The 19,182-nt window shown below is 34.2% G+C and overlaps 1 protein-coding gene across 3 annotated transcripts in view; it reads right to left on the bottom strand.

Moving 5' to 3' along the window:
* Positions 1–19,182, bottom strand: part of KIF5C (kinesin family member 5C) — a 188,654-nt gene that overhangs the window by 36,672 nt on the left and 132,800 nt on the right. For all 3 annotated transcript variants that reach the window (XR_004233044.1, XM_031960048.1, XM_031960049.1), the window contains exons 14-19: positions 18,911–19,117; positions 16,316–16,462; positions 9,367–9,555; positions 7,892–8,009; positions 5,045–5,121; positions 2,386–2,495 (exon numbers count right to left, since the gene is read on the bottom strand). Coding sequence is in view for 2 of the 3 variants with exons in the window: in XM_031960048.1 (XP_031815908.1) it covers positions 2,386–2,495; positions 5,045–5,121; positions 7,892–8,009; positions 9,367–9,555; positions 16,316–16,462; positions 18,911–19,117 (848 nt within the window). In the remaining variant the exon portion in view is untranslated. The remainder of the gene's footprint in view (positions 1–2,385; positions 2,496–5,044; positions 5,122–7,891; positions 8,010–9,366; positions 9,556–16,315; positions 16,463–18,910; positions 19,118–19,182) is intronic.

Raw genomic sequence — 19,182 nt, 5'->3', positions numbered from 1 at the left:
CTATAACTCCTACTTTCACATCTCAACTCTATCTTTAAACTAACTACTTGTGCGACTTTTGGAAGATCACTTAAAACACTCTGAACCTCAGTTACCAGTTGAAAAATGACCAAAGATATCAGGAATGAAAATTCTTACTATTTCTTAATGTACAAATCTGGCAAACATCTAAAGGCAGCAACAACCTGTGTAATACTATAATTAATTCATCAAGTCCCTTTCTTATGTTCCTAAAAAATGATAATTCTGGGCAACCTGCAACACTCTGAAGTATACATAAATACTTAAACATAAATAAATACAAAAACCTATCAGGATGGGAAGCTCCCAGTATAGGAACAGATTATCTTTTATTCTCAAAGAGGACCATGATATCAAGGAGGTGAGGCTGTGATGCAAGTGAATTGGATTTAAGTGAGGGAGGCTATGCAAAGTCACCAGTCTCACTTTCTCCTCCAGAACCATCTGGGTTCAGGAGCAAGATATAGATCAGGAAAACTGGAAATGGCTCTGGATTCAAATTTAAGATTTAACAGACATGTCAGAATCACACAGCTAAGACACAAAGATTATGTTATTTATTTGGTGTCAGAGGCAGGGATTTGAATTCATAGCTTCCTGATTTCAAGTCTAACACCATGCTGTCTCTTAGCCATGAAGCATCTTCCTGTATTAATGAAAAGAATGGTCATACTACTTAAAAGTGTTGGTACATAAATCAATTATGAATTCATGAAATGAAAGGTATTATTTGTGTACTCCCTGGAATTAAGCTATCAAAATCCCTGAGACAAGAGGAATTTATATGTATGTAATTATATGGAGGATTAGTTTAGGCTTCATCACATTTGGGAAATTTCAATGATTCCAAGATGATACATCCTTTCCACATCAATAGCCTTAATTAATGCCATATGGCTACAAATCATGGAATACTACAGCCTCAGAAGAATTTAAATTATAGGTGATTCAAAGGGCTACAGATAGATGCTTTGTAAACAATAATATGGTATTGGTAGAGTAGACAAATGGTTGAACCATTCTAGAAAAATATTTGTAACTATGCTAGAAAAATCACCAAACTATCCATATTCTTTGACCCAACAATATAACTATTGGATATTTATTCAAGGAGATCTAGAGAGAGAAGGAAATATCCCATATGTAACAAAAATTAATAATGATATTTTTGTGGCAACAAGATACTAGAAATAAAGTAGGAGACTATTAATATGGGAATGATTAAATTAATTTTGATAAATAAAAGTTAGGGAAGATTGTGCCATAAGAAATAATGGCTATGAAAAATTTAAAGATTATCAAATTTTTAAAAATTTGAAAATACTTCCATGAACTGATTCATAGATAATTAAAAATAATCAACAAATACAATGACCAAAAAATACATAAAGGAAAACTGTACTAAATTACATTATAATTCATTATCAGTGAACAGACCAGTCTTAAACTCCAAAAGTCTAATCATAAAGCCTGTTTCCTGCTTCTTGCTAAGAAGGTGGTGAAATACCAATGCAGAACAAGGAATATACTCTCAGGTATGAACAATTTGTTAGTGTTTTTCTTTCTCTCCTTAAATGGATATTTTTGTTGGGAGATTGGAGGTGGATACTAGGAAATACTAGTGACATATCAAAAAAAATCAATAAAATGCTTAAAAAAGGAAAGGAAAAATACATAGTGAGGGCAAGTAGGATGTAGCAAATTATGGTAACTTTTCATGGGAAGCAATATAATAAATTTTATCAAAGGTATATATATATATATCCAGAAAAGGAGAGACACTAGCCATGTATTAGAAACAAAAGGAAACAAGCAGACAGACTGAAACATCACAAGCTCTTCAGCATGTCAGTAGATCTTCTAAGGATGATTTATAGATAGGTATTCATAAGAATTACACAGGATATAAAGATATAGGTGGGTTGCACCTTGTTAACAGTGAAGGGACTATTCACTATTCTGCTTATTATAGATTCACATAAACATATTTGTACAAACACACTTAACTCATAGGACACCATCATTGATAATCAAGGACTCATAGGATACCATCATTTAAGTTCAAATTGCTAGAGTTATGCTTTTTCCTGTCAAAATTATCCACTTGCCTGTGGATGTTAAGAATGGCAACTTGTCCTCCTACTGTTCTCAGAGTCCTGGGAAACCCTAGACCCAGGGGGAGAATATACTTTGAAAAGATAACTACAACTCCACCTTGTTATCACAGCAGAAAAAAGAAAATAAGAAAAGGGCTTTTTTTCCAGGGATTCAAGGAAAAGCAAATTTCTTTGGTTTCCTTCTGGCTGAAGAACAACTTTACATTTTGGCTACAGTTAGTCCCATGAAAGATTCAAGTCAACTTACTCCCGAATCTCATCAATGATTTTCTGCTTCTCTTCAATCTCATCTCGAAGTCTGGACAGCTGCTTCTGGTGGGCTTCCCTATGGCTCTCCATCTGTTGCTCCAAAGCTTTCTGCAGACCATGGAAAGAAAAATGACATCTGTATTTTTGGTTTTTGTAGGCACTGTATAAACCTAGAACTAATCTGTCATCATTCCAGAACCTAAATCCCAAACAGAGAACATTCCTCTCTTCAGTTCATTACAGAAACCATTTCCCCTTCTTCTCATAAATATAAAATATTTGTGATGGAATTGTGTGGCGCAAACTAGAAAGTAATTCCACACTTGAAATAGGGGAAAGGAACCCCTACCAACAAATAAAAAAGTTCTCCCTTTGAATAATAGTATGGTGACACAGAAAATGTACAAGTCAGAAGACTTGGATTTGAAACTGGATTTTGTTCCCTCTTGTATGAATTTGTCATTATTCAGTTGTTTAAGTTGTGTCTGATTTTTTGTTGATCCCATTTGAGGTTTTCTTGGCAAAGATTACTGGGGTTGCCATTTCCTTCTTATTTTACAGATGGGGAAATTAAGGCAAACAGGATTAAGAGGCTTGCCTAGAGTCACACCACTAACAAATGTGTAAGGCCAGATTTAAACTCAGGAAGATGAGTTTTTCTTACTCTAAGCCTGGTGCTCTATCCACTTTGCCACCTAGCTGTTCCATATGACTTTAAGTAAGTCACTAATTTTTCTAAGCATCAGTTTCTCCCCTTTGGAAGACATTAGAAGACTCATTCTGGTTCCTTCTAGCTCTAACTCTATGGTCCTAGAATCTCTCTGAAACTTACCTGGCATGTGGTAACTCACTTCTACTGTGTCATAGGATGAGAGAGTTCATAACAATAGTATAGTGTAGTTTAAAAAAAACAAAAACAACCACCACCACCAAAATAATTTAAAAAGAACACAGTTTTAGTTCTGGTTTCACTACTTTATTTACTGCATGACTTTGAAAGTTCAGTTTCTAATTTTGTACAATGATAATAATAAAAACTTCCCTATCTGCCTCACACAAGGTAACCATAAGAGTCAAAAAAGATAATGTGCGTGAAGGTATTTTGAGAAAGTCACGTACAAATGTAAGTAGCAGGTATGACTATTTTGAGTGCAAAATAAGGCTGCAACAACTTTCATTAACATGATGACATAACATAAAATGGGGACAGAGGCTTATCTAGGAAAACTTACTGGTGTATATCCCAGTCTGCTTTGCCCAGAACAAGCAGCTATCAGCCCAATTTAGCTAATCCACTTTCCCAACAGCTGTGCAAATCTGGTTTTGCACAATAGGCAAAAAGAACACTTTATTGTAAATTTCATTCCATTTTTTATTTCATTTGATTCTAACAACCTCAGGAGGCAGGTAGGATATAATAAGAAAACTAAGTCCACTGTTTTACCATCTGCAACATTTGTTTTTCCCATGGAGATTTACAAATGAAACAGGAAAAAGGAGAAACCTCAACATGCCACGTATGGTCAAGAAAACTACTTGAACTCTAGTTCAAGAGGTCCAGATCTTACAGGAACTAGAAATTCAGGTCTTCTGACTCTGGAAACTAGTGGACAATATGTTGTAGTAATAAAAGGAGAGTTCCAGATCTGAACACTAACCCAAAAGAACCTTTAACCTACTCTGGTTTTCCAAGGCTCAACCTCTTTAGGTAAGCTCATCATACTTAGGTGGCCCTGATGGTGCTGCTCTACTACCTGGGACCCATGGCACTGCCAGACACTTGATTAGCCTTTGCTCTACTATAGCACAGAACTCAAGAGATGCACCAGCCTCAGGTTCCTCAATAACAGTGGTTACAGATGTGCATCACCATACCAAGCTCTGCACTATTTCAAAATGAAAACAAGTTGGGGAAAGCAAAATTGTTTTATCTTTTTTTCCCAGACTAGGGTCCCTCAACTTTATTTGGCCCTCTACTTTAATATAAACAACAGTTATTAAGTATTTCCCATGTGTATGGCACATGAAAGAGAAAAAGTTTGAGAAACCTCAATGTAACACTTATGGTCAATAAGGTGTCTCTTGTAGGATTTCATGAACTTGAGTGTAGTTTATTAAAAAAAAAATAGGACCAAGATTTTTCATCTTTTCATGGTCCTTAAATCAATAAACTTAGTTACCACATTTTCTGCCTAAAATATGAGCAGATGAAAATGTTCTGTACAGACAAAAACACAAATTTATAATGTTAAGAAAGGAAGGAGGGAAAAGAGTTCTGATTCTAGAAGTCAACTCACAATGGAATAACTAGCAGTACTTCAAAAGGCATCCATAAAATAGCTGATGCAATAATTTAAGGGGACACTATTTACATCTTTCCCCTTCATCTAATGTGGAGTAGAAATTATGTTAAGAGAATTATCATCACCTATGCTATATACCACATACCAGGGTTGACTCATATTTTTAATATCAAAATTTTGCCAGCTCTTTCCTAGCTAAGTAAGATTTACTTTCAAATCACAATAGTCTGTCTACTTTATATCCCACACTGTACTATATATCTTTGGCTTTGACAGAAGATCCTGAAAAAGAAAAGATGAAAGCTTCTTTCAAGCCCAATTTTTCATGACTTTGAGTAGAAAGGATGATTGTACCTTCATTTCCTCTGCATCCTGAAGCCGGGTCAAGTGTTCTTTTTCTTTATCCTGGAAGCTGACTTCATGCATTTTCTCTGTTTTCCATTTGATATTCAAAAGTGGAAATATAGGGAAAAAATTAATAACATAGCACTAGCTGTTAGCAGCTGTACCAGAGACTTAATATTCCAATCCCACACAAAGTCAACTCCTTAGAATTAAGCACCTTGGAGGTGATTTAACTCTTTAAGACATGACTGCTATTAGGGAGTCTCAAAAAAGGTAATTTACTTTTCATAAGTAATCTTTCGGTTCCTTAAGTTCCTAAGGTAACAACAACAGGAATCTGACAACCTTAAAAACAATGACTAATTTAATACAATTCAGAATAAATTATTTACAATATTAAATGAAAGGGGATTCCATATATCTTGGGGGTGCAGTAGGTTAGGAAAGGGAACATTTGATTTGAATTTATCTCACACAGTTCTAGGAAACAACTTCAGCCTAATGTCCTAGAAGAAGCACTGAACAAGGAGTCAGAAAATCTTAGCTTTCAACACCATCTATGCTACTTACAAGCTGTGATAATGTGAACAAAGCAGTTACTATCTCTGGGCCTCAATTTCCACAGCTGAAAAATTAAGGAGCTGAACTAAATGATGATTTCAATGATTTTTCCCCCAACAGTAATATTCAATGCTTCCAAAATAAATACATTTTAAAATTTTTAAAAATCAATGATTCTAATCTGTAAGAAAAAAGAATTTTCTTTCATGTTATTCTGCCTCCATTCTTCACTTTTATTCCTATTGGACAAAAACTATTACCAGCTAAGGAAAATGCTACTCTTTCTCAAAATTATAATGGATGCCCATTTATTCTTTTTAAAAAAATTTAATAATAGATTTTTATTTTCAAAATACATTTCAAAATTAACCCTTGCAAATACCCTTGTGTTCCAAATTTTTCTCCCTTCTTTCCTTCACCCCTTCTCCTAGATAGCAAATAATCCAAGTATTTAAATATGTGCAATATTTCCATATTTATCATGTAGCACAAGAAAAATCAGATCAAAAAGGGGGAAAATGAGAAAGAAAAAAGCAAGCAAACAACAACAAAAAAAATGAAAATGCTATATTGTGATCCAAGATGATGCCCATTTATTCTTATAAATTAAGCACACTATCCAGTATTTTTAACCTTTTTATATTATTTCCTATATCTCTTATCTAAGCTCCATGCATTTCATAGGCTTTATGATTTAGAGCTGAAAACCTTAGGATTCATCTATTCCAAGTGTGTTTGGTAAATGTTTAACAATTGGCTCTTTGACAACTCTGAGATCTGAGGTCTCTCAGATTAGCTAAAATGACAGGAAAAGATAAGAACGAATGTTGGAGGGGATGTGGGAAAATTGGGATACTAATACATTGTTGGTAGAATTGTGAATAGATCCTTCCATTCTGGAGAGCAATTTGGAACTATGCTCAAAAAGTTATCAAACTGTTCGTATACTTTGATCCAACAGTGTTTACTACTGGGCTTATATCCCAAAGAGAACTTAAAAGAGGGAAAGAGACCCATATGTGCAAAAATGTTTGTGGCAGGCCTCTTTGTAACGGTAAGAAACTGGAAATTGAGAGGATGCCCATCAATTAAAGAATGGCTGAATAAATTGTGGTATATGAATGTTATAGAATATTATTGTTCTATAAGAAATGACCAGCAGGATGATTTCAGAGAGGCCTGGAGAGACTTATATGAATTGATGTTAAGTAAAATGAACAGAACCAGGATATCATTTTACATGGCAACATCAATATTATATGATGATCAATTCTGACAGACATGGTTCTCTTTAACAATGAGATGGTTGAGGCCAGTTTCAATGATCTTATGATGAAAATAGTCATTTACATCCAGAGAAAGGACTGTGGGAACTGAGTATGGATCACAACATAGCATTCTCACTCTTTTTGTTGTTGTTTGCTTGCATTTTGTTTTCTTATTCATTTTTTCCTTTTTGATTTAATTTTTCTTGTGCAGCAAGATATTTGTATAAATGTTTACATATATTGGATTTAACATATATTTTAACATGTATAACATATATTAGATTGCTTGCCATCTAGGGGAGAGGGTGGGGGGAAGAAGGGAAAATTTTGAACACAAGGCTATGTAAGGGTCAATGTTGAAAAATTATCTCTGCATATATTTTGAAAATAAAAAGCTTTTTAAAAATTGGCTCTTTGAAAACACAGAAAATGCTTTTAAATTTAATCAGCATTATTAACATTTTCTCTACCAATTTCTTAAATCTAGACAATCAACAAGCCAAAAACCCAAGCCCTGATGTATAGTGCTCACCAATTTCCAAAGTCTGATGTTCACACCTTAAACATTTAACAATCAACTCTTGCAAGTTATGTCAAATATACCTCTCTGTCCTTTTATAGATGTGGAAACAGAGGCCCAAGGAGGGACTAGTAAACTAGTTTGTAGGACAGTAACTCAAACCTAAGTCTTGTAATTCTAAACTAAATGCCTTTCTATTGCACACCCATGCTGTTCCTCTATTCAGCCACCTCAAGACTTCCCTAATTCTTAATTAAATCATCAGTATCCACGATAAGGGAGGGGGAGGAAATATTATCAATGGAGCACAAATGAACATCTTAGGTTACCTTTTTAGGAACAGAGAAAGAGAGACAGAGAAAGAGACAGAGAGATAGACACACACACACACACAGGGAGGAGAGAGAAGGGGAGGGAAAAAGAAAGGGAAGGAGAGAGGGAAGGAGGGAAGGAGAGAGGGAAAGAGTATTTGAACAAAAGTACAATAAGAAAAATTATAAAAGTTACCTTGGGCACGGAGTTTAGCCAGTTCTTCACTCAGTGAATCCTGGGACTCTTCCAACTGTCTCCTCTTTTGCTCCATGTTTTGCATGTAATCTGTTAGAGACTTGATTTTTGCTTCATGCTTAACAAAGAATATTGAATAAATAAGAAGCCATTATTACTTGAAGAACAATTTAAAAGGGAAAATTCAATTAAATTTTTAAATTTTTCTTTTAAAACAATATTTGAATGATGACTTAATCTATATTCCAATTCCTTCTATATATCTGGGAGATTCTGTTTCATGAACCCTCAGCTTCTGCTCAGAAGATACTTCAAAGAAGATCCTCCTGCCACACAAAAGGGCCAGATTTACTGATTTGTCTCTTCATAGGATCCCACAAACACTAGCCTTCCTCTTTATAGTAATTGTTCACATTACTGCTATGGGGAAAGGAACTCTGGTATCTAAATCTCAATTTTTTGTGCCACAAAATACATTGCTCCTTATTGGAGATAAATAATATGGGGAAAGGGGGAACAACTTATCTAAAGATGCTATTTAATGTTTTAAGATTAGGGTATGAAAATATGTCTCTGGACATGGCTTTCCATTCTATTCCAGTGTATTATCTAAAGAATGAGTTTATTTTTATATTCAACTAATTTCACCATTATAGATGCATGGGATGAATTTTTCAGAAACATACAATGAACTATTTATAAAAAACAAACTCAAATGTCAAGTATAAATATCATTGGTTATAAAGAGCAGTGTTTTCAACTTTCTTTCTATAACAGAAAAAACGACATCATTATCTGATGGCAGGAAAGTTATTGGATGCATGGTAATTGCCCTACAGAGAAGAATATTTATTTTTCTATATTAAACTGGATATGTAGGAGAAAGATTGAATATCAACTAAAATATGGTCTCAAAAACTTGCAATATCAGATTTTCTTCTAACATATAAATCATTTCAAAATTTTAAATTATATGGCATTTCTCCATTTATCAAAAAATACCTAAGTTATCAGTGTCTGACCAAGGAAATCTAGGTAATTCAGAAAGCACAAGTGACAAAAAAAAAAAAAAAAAAAGAAAATTCACTCCAAGTTTAAACTTGTACTAACTCTATTATCTTTCACAGGAAATGTTTACTGCCTAGAGTTATCTTAGCCCAGGGCTTCTTAAACTTTTTCCACTCATGACCTCTTTTTACCCAAGAAATTTTTACATAACCCCAATTATATAGGCATATAAATTGGGCATATAATTCAAACATTACTAATAATTAATCATAATTTCAAAACTCCCAATTCAATTATGAGACCATATGAGGTCATGAACCAGAATTTAAGAAGCTGGGCCCTTGGGAAAACAAGAATATGAACAAATATATTAACTATAACTGATCATCCTAACCAGCCTGACCAGAAAGGACAAAGTTATTTCAAGTGGGCAAGTATAGCAGATGAGAAAGAACAGAGCAATATACCTGTGAGATTAGCAACTGGCAGGCTGCAAGCTCTCGCTCACTGGCATTCATCTTCCGGTTAGAATCAATCTGTGCACTTTCCAGCTGTTTACTCCGGTTCACTAGAGATTTCACTTCAGACTTCATCTTACTGATGTACAGCCGGGCCATGGTAAACTCCTCCTCAATCACTCCATTCACATCTGCTAACTGAACACACAACAGGACACCGCTACTTACTTTTATCCCAGTGGGTAGAAATCAAAACTTCAGATTGACCCTTCCTCTCTGGATCTCCTTAGGTATCAAAAGCAGTATTGAAAAGTTATCATTATTCTAAACTGTAAGAAGAATTTTGATATATTCATCATATTGACAACCTTCATAGAAGTCAAATATACCATGAAGGGGGCATTAGAGCATTAGATCAAGGGGGAAAAAAAGAACTTTGAAATTAGGAAATGATCTTTATAAGCCAAGTACCAAAGGTTCATCTAGTTATCTAGAATGCTATATTCAAGAATATAAAATATCAATATCATAGGGTTCTTAGGGAAATCTAAGAAGTGGTAAGAAGAAATCAGAAAGTCCTGAGTCATTGGACCAAGTTTACTTTGAAATAAGAGTGTTTTCACTTCAGGTATTGACCTTCCTTGGCATTTCTCAGCAACGACTATCCACATTTATTGGCCATCTTCCCAAAGCCAGATATATATAATAATACCCATTTACCAAGAACCTTATGGTTTATAAAGTACACACTTCAAAATAACCTGGTGAGTTAAGTGGCAGAGATACCATTGTCCCAATATGGCAGATGAAGAAATTGAGTCTTTGAGAGGTTGTTGACTGATTTATCAGTGGTCAAATACCAAGTACTTGAATTCAGACCTTTTAAGCAAATTTCCAAATTCAATCACACTGTCCCCACTATGTATGTTTTCTAGGAGACATCAAACTAACCTCCTCCTAACTAAAAATCTACAGTTTTAAATGTCAAGTACAACTTTGCTTTGGTGGTTATAAGAAAATGTCTTTTGTTTTTTTTTTTTTTTAATATGTGGTATAGCTCCACTGTAAGGGGAGTTAAGGAGGAAATCTTGTGTTTATCTAAAAGATGGAGTATATGCACAGACAATACTAAAACATAAAATAACCTAAGAGAACAAGACCTTCAGAGATCATCATTCCAAGTTTTCAGAAATCTTCTACATAATAAGTATCACAGAATCACACAGGATAGGAAAAGGAACAAGGGAACAAGCATTTATTAAGCATTAATTATCTGCCAGGCACTGTGCTAAGTCCTTTAAAAATTTTATCCCACTGGAGTAGGTATTATTTGTAAAATGGGGGTATTATCCCCATTTTACAGATTTAAATACAAATTAAGACATATATAGAGTTACTTGGGTTTATTGTTTTGTTGTTTTTCTTAATTACCAAAATCATATATTATACATACTTTTACCTCCTCATTTTTAGGTTGAACTGTCCTAGAGATCCAGTTTCCTTCAGTCAAGTTCTAGTATTTAACATTAAACCAAACATTGTCATATATCTTTCAATCAATCTGCAGCCTCACATTTTAGTTCTGTGATTTAGATCCACAATCAAAAGAAGAAAAGCAAAGCAAGACACAAAAAATAAAAGTTTGCAATTCCCCATGTAAACTTCACCATGAAGAACAACATAAGCAGATTATACAATTCATTATGCAAATGCTAGTTAAATGTGTATAATTTTGTTTAGCCACCAGAGGGTATCACAGCATTTTAGCAAATAGGTATTTATGATATGAATATACTGCTATGTGAATACAAGTTAAGATTTCATATTTGGGCTAGAACGTAGTACTGCAATGCTTCAGAGTACCTAGTAGTTGTGAGTAAGTGATGTCCTTTAATATAGATGTGTCTATTTCATCACACTTCTATATAACTCATTCTCTATTGGTATGTTTTTAAATGATCATTTAGGAACTGAGGATATGATATCAGATGATTTCTGAAGAAATTAGCAACAAATATGAAATAGATTAATCATCAGGAAGGACCTAAGGTCTAGCTTTCAGAATTTAGCAAATGTGATGTTGCAAGCCTTTTATATGCTTAGCACTATACAGAATTCCATTTTCAAAGCCGAATAGTATAGACCATAACTCTCTCTGACTCTGTGCATAATGGCACATTTATTTAAGCAGTTACATTTCTGATTAAAGTGTCCTTACCCATAAAACATTCCCTGCAGTGTTCTTCCTCATACACCCTTTTAAAATGTAACAATAACTAATAAGAATAGTTCATGTGTGTGCAATACTTCAATAATGATCTTTTCTCATCACAATCATTCAAGGTGAGCAGTAAAGTGTTTTTTACTAACATTTGATTTGTCTATAGACACACAAAGGTAATAAGTTACACATTTGGGATATTAATTTGAATAAGGTTGGGATATTAACTTGAATAAGACAAGCTGCATTTCCTCTATACCAAACTGCCTATCTTAAATAATGGACTGGGAAGATCTACATTTAGACTAGATGTGGTTACTGGAATCTGGCCATCACAGAGACAAGGATAGAGAATATATGCTGATTATAATGTGCATCATTTCCAAATTCACTGGGCAAATGGGGAAAGGATTGGGAGGAATCTTCTCTTTTACCTTGACTTCATCTCTCTAACACCATGAAATTAGAACATCTTGACCCAAACAATCTTTCTCCTATGTCACCTTCCTAAGGTATAGAGTTGTAAAGGAGCAAAAATTTCAAGCAGATGAGTTATTGCCTAGTCCAGAATGAAGTCAAGGGATTTGATATTTCATGTTTCACACCCTAAAAGAAAAAATATGTAGGGTTAAGAAAGAAAAAAAGGCTATTATATGGCAAATGACCAAAATAAATTTCATTTACCTTCCTCTCTCCTCTATATACTCTTTGAGTTTGCTTTTCTTGGAAATATTTCCTGTTTTGTTTTGATAGGTGATAAAGCAATTTTCAAGGGTAGGTTCCACTGATTCTGGGGAAAATCAATCTTTTCTCCTTTTTAAATAAAAATCAAGTCAATCTCCTCTTTGAAATAATGAAGATTCCAACTCTCATCATTTTTGTTTTGTTTTGGTAACAGACTGCTTCTCATGGTTATATATATGTCACCAAAAGTCCAGGTACTGAGTAGCATCTCAGAAATAAAAGTCACAGAGAAAATCCCTAATCCATTACATTATGGCTTTGAAAGAAGCCATATACTGTACTGCTATAGCTACACAGATTCAGTTGAGTCTTTCAGATCCCAATTTGGGGTTTTCTTGGAAGAAATGCTATACTGCTTTGTCGTTCCTGTCGCCAGTTCATTTTACAGATGAGAAACTGAAGCAAACAGGATTAAGTGACTTTCCCAGGGTCACACAACTAGTAAGTTTTTAAGGCAGATTAGAACTCAGGAAGATTCATCTTCCTGACTGTGGTCCTGGCACTTAATTCACTGAGTCACCTAAGATCCCCTAATCAAATAAGAAAAGTATATATCCAGCAAGTGAATTTGAAGAATGCTAAACTTTCTTTCCATAGGAATACTGTTCATTTAGAGAAAGACCTTAGGTTAATCTTAGGTTAAGACACAGTCACTAAGGATTAAAATGCATCAAAATTGTCAATGAAATTAAACTGGGGCTGGAAATTTTAGAATCCACTTTGAGTCTTATTGAATGAATTCTCAGGGGACATACTATGTATGGCACAAACTATATATGCGTGTACTATGTTAGTATACAGGAGATTATTCATAACAAGTCAGTCACCATTTCTGACCTCAAAGAGTTTATATTTTAGAGCGAAATGACACACATAATTATTGTATTAGGTAAGATGTGATAAGTGCACAATGAGAGAGATACAAAGTGCTATGGAGGCTCAAGGGAAAGGATGGAGCACATCTAGTTGAAGTCAGGGAAAGATTAGGGAAAACTTAATGAAGAAGATGGCATTTGAAGTTGGTAATAAAAAAATACAATAAACCGAAAAAGAGGAGATTGGATGGTAGATACAAAGGGTAATATTCTAGACAGAACCTACATGATATAAATAAAGCTATAGGGGAAAGAAAATAGTATTTTCAAGGATCAGTTTGGATAGGAAACTTAAAAGTACAAAGGTATGTGTGACCCTGGGCAAGTCACTTAACCCCAATTGCCTCAGCAAAACAAACAAACAAACAAACAAAAAAAGTACAAAAGTAATAGGGAAAAAGCAGAAAATTGGATGGGAAGATATTGAGAAGGACAAGAAGCCTAAACTTTATCAAAAGATTAATGGAAAGCCAGTTAGGGTTTCTGAAGAGAGAAGTGACATGATCAAATGTGTGAGTCAGAAAGAATGACATGTACTATAAAATTGACAGATTATTTTAGGAACATTAATTTCAAAACTATCACATAGTAGTTGTCAAAGAATGAAGTCATGAAGCCCCTAAAGTAGGAAAGTAGCAATAGGGATGGAAAGAAGGGGATAGAAGTAAGGAAATATTAAAAGACAATCAACAGGATTTGGCAATTAATTTGACAACTAATTGGATGTGGGCAAAGAGGAGAAGGGAACACAGCAACATCCTAGCATCATCCAGTTCAATATTTTAAAATTATTTCAATCATGCTTCAATTCCCTAAGGCACCCAGTCACTCCCTGATTTCCTTTGCATTTTATATCAGCTCTATTTTGCAGTTTAACATAATGCCTTTTTTTTCATTGACAGCAGAAGCAGCCAACATTCCAAAATCAGCTCTGCCTTTAATTTAAAAGGACCTTGGCATTCAGCAAAATGTTGGGATTTTGTTTGTCTGGGACCAATAAATTCTTCTAAAAGTGAAATCAAACTTAAATAACCAAACTTAGATGAAATGGAATTAGCACCATGGTGCATGAATACGCTAAAATTAAATTTCAAAATTATTCACAGGCACTTATTGAATGTCTGCTTATAAATAGTAACACCATAAGAGAATACCAGAGTTGAAAGAATGCCACTTAGTTCAACATCTCTCTTAGAAAATTTAGCTGTAAAAATACTTAAATTGAATTTTTCTGTACTATTCTGAGAGTTCAACATTGAGACCCACCCTCAGACATTTTTAAAATAATAGTTCAAATTTAAATATTATTTTACATATATAACATCATTTGATTCTCAAAATGACTATGTTATTGTAGCTAGTACAAGTATTATTATTCCCGTTTAACAGATTGAGAAAATCAAGGTTCTGTTAGGTGACACAACTATTAAGATGGCAGAGTTAGAATTCAAATTCATCCTTCTTTTGACCACTAGTTGTCTTTCCCTCTCAACTATAGTCCCTTATTCATAAACTGTCTACCTAAAAATAAACATTTATATAAATCAATCAATAAATAATAGAACTAGAAAGAGACAGACACACACACACACACACAGAGGCAGGCAGACAGAAAGGGGAAGGTGAGTTGGATTTAAAGATTGGTCAACCTCACACAACAATACATTTTCATTTTTCAAGTGGCTATTTAGAAATCATGCAGACAAAAATTTCCTTCATATTTTAAAACTTATCTCTTTTCTATTTGTGCTTGATGGTGGTAATGCATTCCCAGATCATATTGTTCTGGTATGATGTGCACAGTAAGGCACACCATAACTTGATTCTAATATAGTGTTGTCATTTTGGTCCTCTTTGAGAAAGAAATTCAACAACCAACCCTCTCCTTTCCATTCTCCATAACTGATCTTTTAAACATTTCCCTACATGTGCATCATTCACAATACAAGGAGCTAAGAACAAACTTCTTTCCTATCTTATTCCTCTACAGAGGGAAAAATAAAGGCTGACAGTTTAGATACAAAATTAAATGAAAACTATGATTTTATAATCTCCTTTCCAGTTTTATATTTGTAAATATATGCAACATGCAGAAATGTTGGTATTAATTGGTCTTTGTCAAATAAAAAAGTAGAAAATATACAACAGATCAGTGAGACAAATTTTACTCTACCATATTTTCAAAAGAAAATAAAACCCTTTGTAAATAATTTAATTTTCATATTTACCCAATTTTTTTCTAATTGTACATTTTCCCTAAACATTGGCATATGTCTTCAGGGAATAGGACATTTACCTTAGTGCAATCAAGAATTGAATATGGACACAATCCATTAGATTTTAAGCTCTTTGAAGACAGAGATTGTCTTTTGCCCCTTTTTATATTCCCTAGGCTGAGAATAGTGCCTGATGTATAGTAAACACTTAATTACCATTTATTGACTATCTTCCCGAATTGAAAATCAAATTTCACTTTCTTCTCCCAACACATTCTCAATTTCACAGGATTAATTCTCATTAATGCTCTCCTTGAGAGCAGGGAGCACAAGTACTTATCCATTTATAGATTACTTAGATTGACAGGGATCTTAGAGATCACTGTATCTCAAAGATTTAAGAGTTTGAAGGAACCTTTGAGATCTCTTAATCCAAACTTTTTCATTTCACATATTGGAAAGAAAAGAAGCCAAAGGGTAAGTGATTTTTCTTCAGTGTCATATACACAATAAGACTGGATTTTGCATCTGCCCTGAAGTCAGGAGGACCTGAGTTCAAATCTGATTTCAAACACTTAACACTTCCTAGCTGTGTGACCCTGGGCAAGTCACTTCACCCTAATTGCCACAGGGGGAAAAAAAAAAGAGCTGATTTTCAAACCCATCTCCGCTAACCCTAACTCTAGCATATATTCCCACCATATAGCCTCATTGGCTCATTTTATCAAAAAAGACAAATGAAGCCAAAAAAGCCAAGTGATTGTCCAAGATTATTATCTAGATAGTCAGTGGCAGAGTTGAATTTGAACCTAACATATCTGACTACAAATTTAACTGAGTCCTTTTCCCTATGTTATGTTATTATAAAAATGAACACCAAAATAAAGATTGAAATGGCTTACTGTCTTCACATCATTGGTGCCAATGATTCCACCAATCTCCCCCAGGTCCTTCAACAGTAAATTCAGGATCTCTGTGGCACGTTTTTTCTGGTGATTACTCATTTCCTGCAACTGATTCAGCTCTCTTTGTGTAGCACTCAAGGTAGTCTGGAAAGAATTTATCAACAGTATTTAAAAAAAAAAAAAGAAAAAAAAAAAGGTCATTTTTTGGTCCTATGAATAAAGTACATGATTTTAAGGAAGATTATAAAGCATTGTCCAGAAAAGAGTTCTTTTATTAGTAGAAGTGGTTATAAAATATTCCAAAAGATTGATTGTTGTTGTTTTTTTAATCAAACATTGGTATAAGTTATATATTCCAAAATAAAAGCCTGGGCATTTTTCAACCAATACTGTATAACCTACCAGGGAATAATATGGTGGTGGAAGGAGAGAAAAGGAGAAGAGAAGGAAAGGGGCTCAATTCAACTTAAATTCAGGACATTCCAATTATTAAAAAGGTTATATATATATATACATATATACATATATATGTAAATTTCTATTTCAACCCACACTCCTAATCTTGTCTTCTGAGTGAATCTGTTCTCTAGGTAGCCTCTCAGATTTGTCCCTCACTTAGGAGACAGAAGTCTTGTAAACCCATTAAGTTTCTTAACAATTTAGCTTTTAATTTTTTTTTAAAATTTGCTCATGTGATACACTCACACAATAGTAACCAGGAAAAAATTAATTTAGAAGTAGCTGACTATTTTTCCTAATCTTCCCAGAAAAGCTAAACTGAATGCAGATCATCTTCATCACATAATACAAAACTAAAGAAGAGAGGGATTCTTTATATATTAAAAAGCTCCATTTTCTTGCCAAAGACTAAAAAAAATAATTTTTTATCCATTCCTGATATGTAATATCAGAAAGAACTCGTGCTTAAGCACATTCAGCTTCTTGAGGGCAGAAATTATCTTAATTGTTCCATTTGTATAGAAGCCAACATTGTGTCTGGTATATAGAAGGTACATACAGATGTTTGTTGATTGACTAATACTACACAACAACAAAATAGATAACAAGTCTTTGACTTAGTATTTTTCTAATTAACTGAACCTACAAAGAAAGCAGTTCCTCTAATACCAAAGAGATATAACTTAATACAAAGCAATTTACATAATTCTTCCAAATATATCTCTTACAATATAACACATTTTACTGATTAGACTATGAGAATTACTTGAGAATTAGCTAGTAGCACTTAGCATATGAGTGATAAAGAGTGACAAGATTGTACTATGAAAAATCATTCATTGATACTGAGTAGGAAAAAAAAATCATTCTCAATGACTTCTCACTATTTAAAAATATAATGAGGCATTCAACACAAGCCTCCTTACAAAAAGAATTGTTAAATATTTTTGTAGTTTTTCTAACTCTTGATTTTTCTATTTAATAATTCCAGGTTGAAAAAATTTATTTCCCTATCTTAAGAAATTATTAGAAAAGTCTCTGCCAGACCAGCTGAGTTTATGAAGTCAATGACATCTCTTGCATCCCCTATGGTGAGCAGATTAAGTTTCACAGCCCCATCTGCTAACACCCTTTGCCAATCAAATTTGGATGACTTCCATAAAGCATACTGGACAAATTCTCATGATGCCAAGCCATTATGCAGCGGTTCCCAGGGAAGCAGTTCACTGTTGAACCTTGCTTCCTTTTCTCCCTTGCAAACACATTTGCCAAATGGTAAAGGGCAAAAATCAGTAAGTTATTCCTCAGATAGCTAGATATAATGCTTTACTGGAACCTAGGGTACACTGACCTCATCACAAAATCTGTTACAAGGAATTGACACCACCTTTTCCAAGATGTAGTGAGAAGGAGGGAACAGGGGAGAAAGGTAGGTAGAAAGGCAAGGTAGAGCCCAATGGAGGGGCCAGCTTAAACAAATAAAAAGCCAAATTAGGGTGAGCAGAATCCTAAAACAAACAAAATAAAAATTAAGGCAAGGTGTAGAAAGCAGTAAGTTTGACGAAGTAGAAAGACCTTGGAAAGTAAAAAATAACTATAACTCCTCAACACTGACATTAGAGTTTAAAGTTCTGTGTCTATCAGATTTCTGTGAGAGACAACTATCCTCCAAGTGTGGGCAAAGATCACACATACAAGTTGTTTTCCTCATTGAGAGGAACTAAGGAAATAAATCAAATACTCTGGTGCTCATGTCTCCAATTAAGACCAGATTTGAATTCAGGAAAATGAGGCTGCACCACCTCGCTGTCCAAAATGGAGGATAATCTCCCATATACAATGCTCCAGGGATTAATGCCTAGACATGGAGCTGCTCCAGAAAAGATATTTCAAGGAAATGGATCAGCAAGCTGAGGAATACCTAACTAACTTTAGGAGTAGGCTTACATGTCTTCCAGGAAAACTTGCATGAGATTCTCAGAAAAAAAAAAAAAAAAAAAAAAAAGATACATTAAAATCTTTTTGTCAAGTATCAGTTCCCAAAACATTTAACATCTTTTACTACAAATGCAGAAAACCCACTAAAGCTAGAGAACCTCCCCCACCCCCACCCTCACTAGAAAATATCCCAACCGTTTTCTGGGCTAGCTCGTCAGTCAGCTGTTCATTGGCTCGGGTCTTGTCCTCCACTTCCTGTGACTTCTGGTCATAATTGACAGCTAGTTCCTCTAGGGCCTGAAGAACCTCTTTCACCTCATCCTTGGCAGCCTCATTCTCAATCTGGAGACGAGTCAGCTCCTCTTGGATCTTCTCATAGTCTCTTCTTGTAGAAGCTAAAAGCTTTAAAAAAAAAATTTTTTTTTTAAATTTTGGAGGAAGTAAAGGCCAGCTATAAAATAGAACAA

The sequence above is a fragment of the Sarcophilus harrisii genome, chromosome 3 (genome assembly GCF_902635505.1).
Source record: "Sarcophilus harrisii chromosome 3, mSarHar1.11, whole genome shotgun sequence".
In the NCBI taxonomy this organism is placed as follows: domain Eukaryota; kingdom Metazoa; phylum Chordata; class Mammalia; order Dasyuromorphia; family Dasyuridae; genus Sarcophilus; species Sarcophilus harrisii.
The sequence above is the reverse complement of the archived record's forward strand: the minus strand, read 5'-3'. Positions and strand labels throughout refer to the sequence as shown.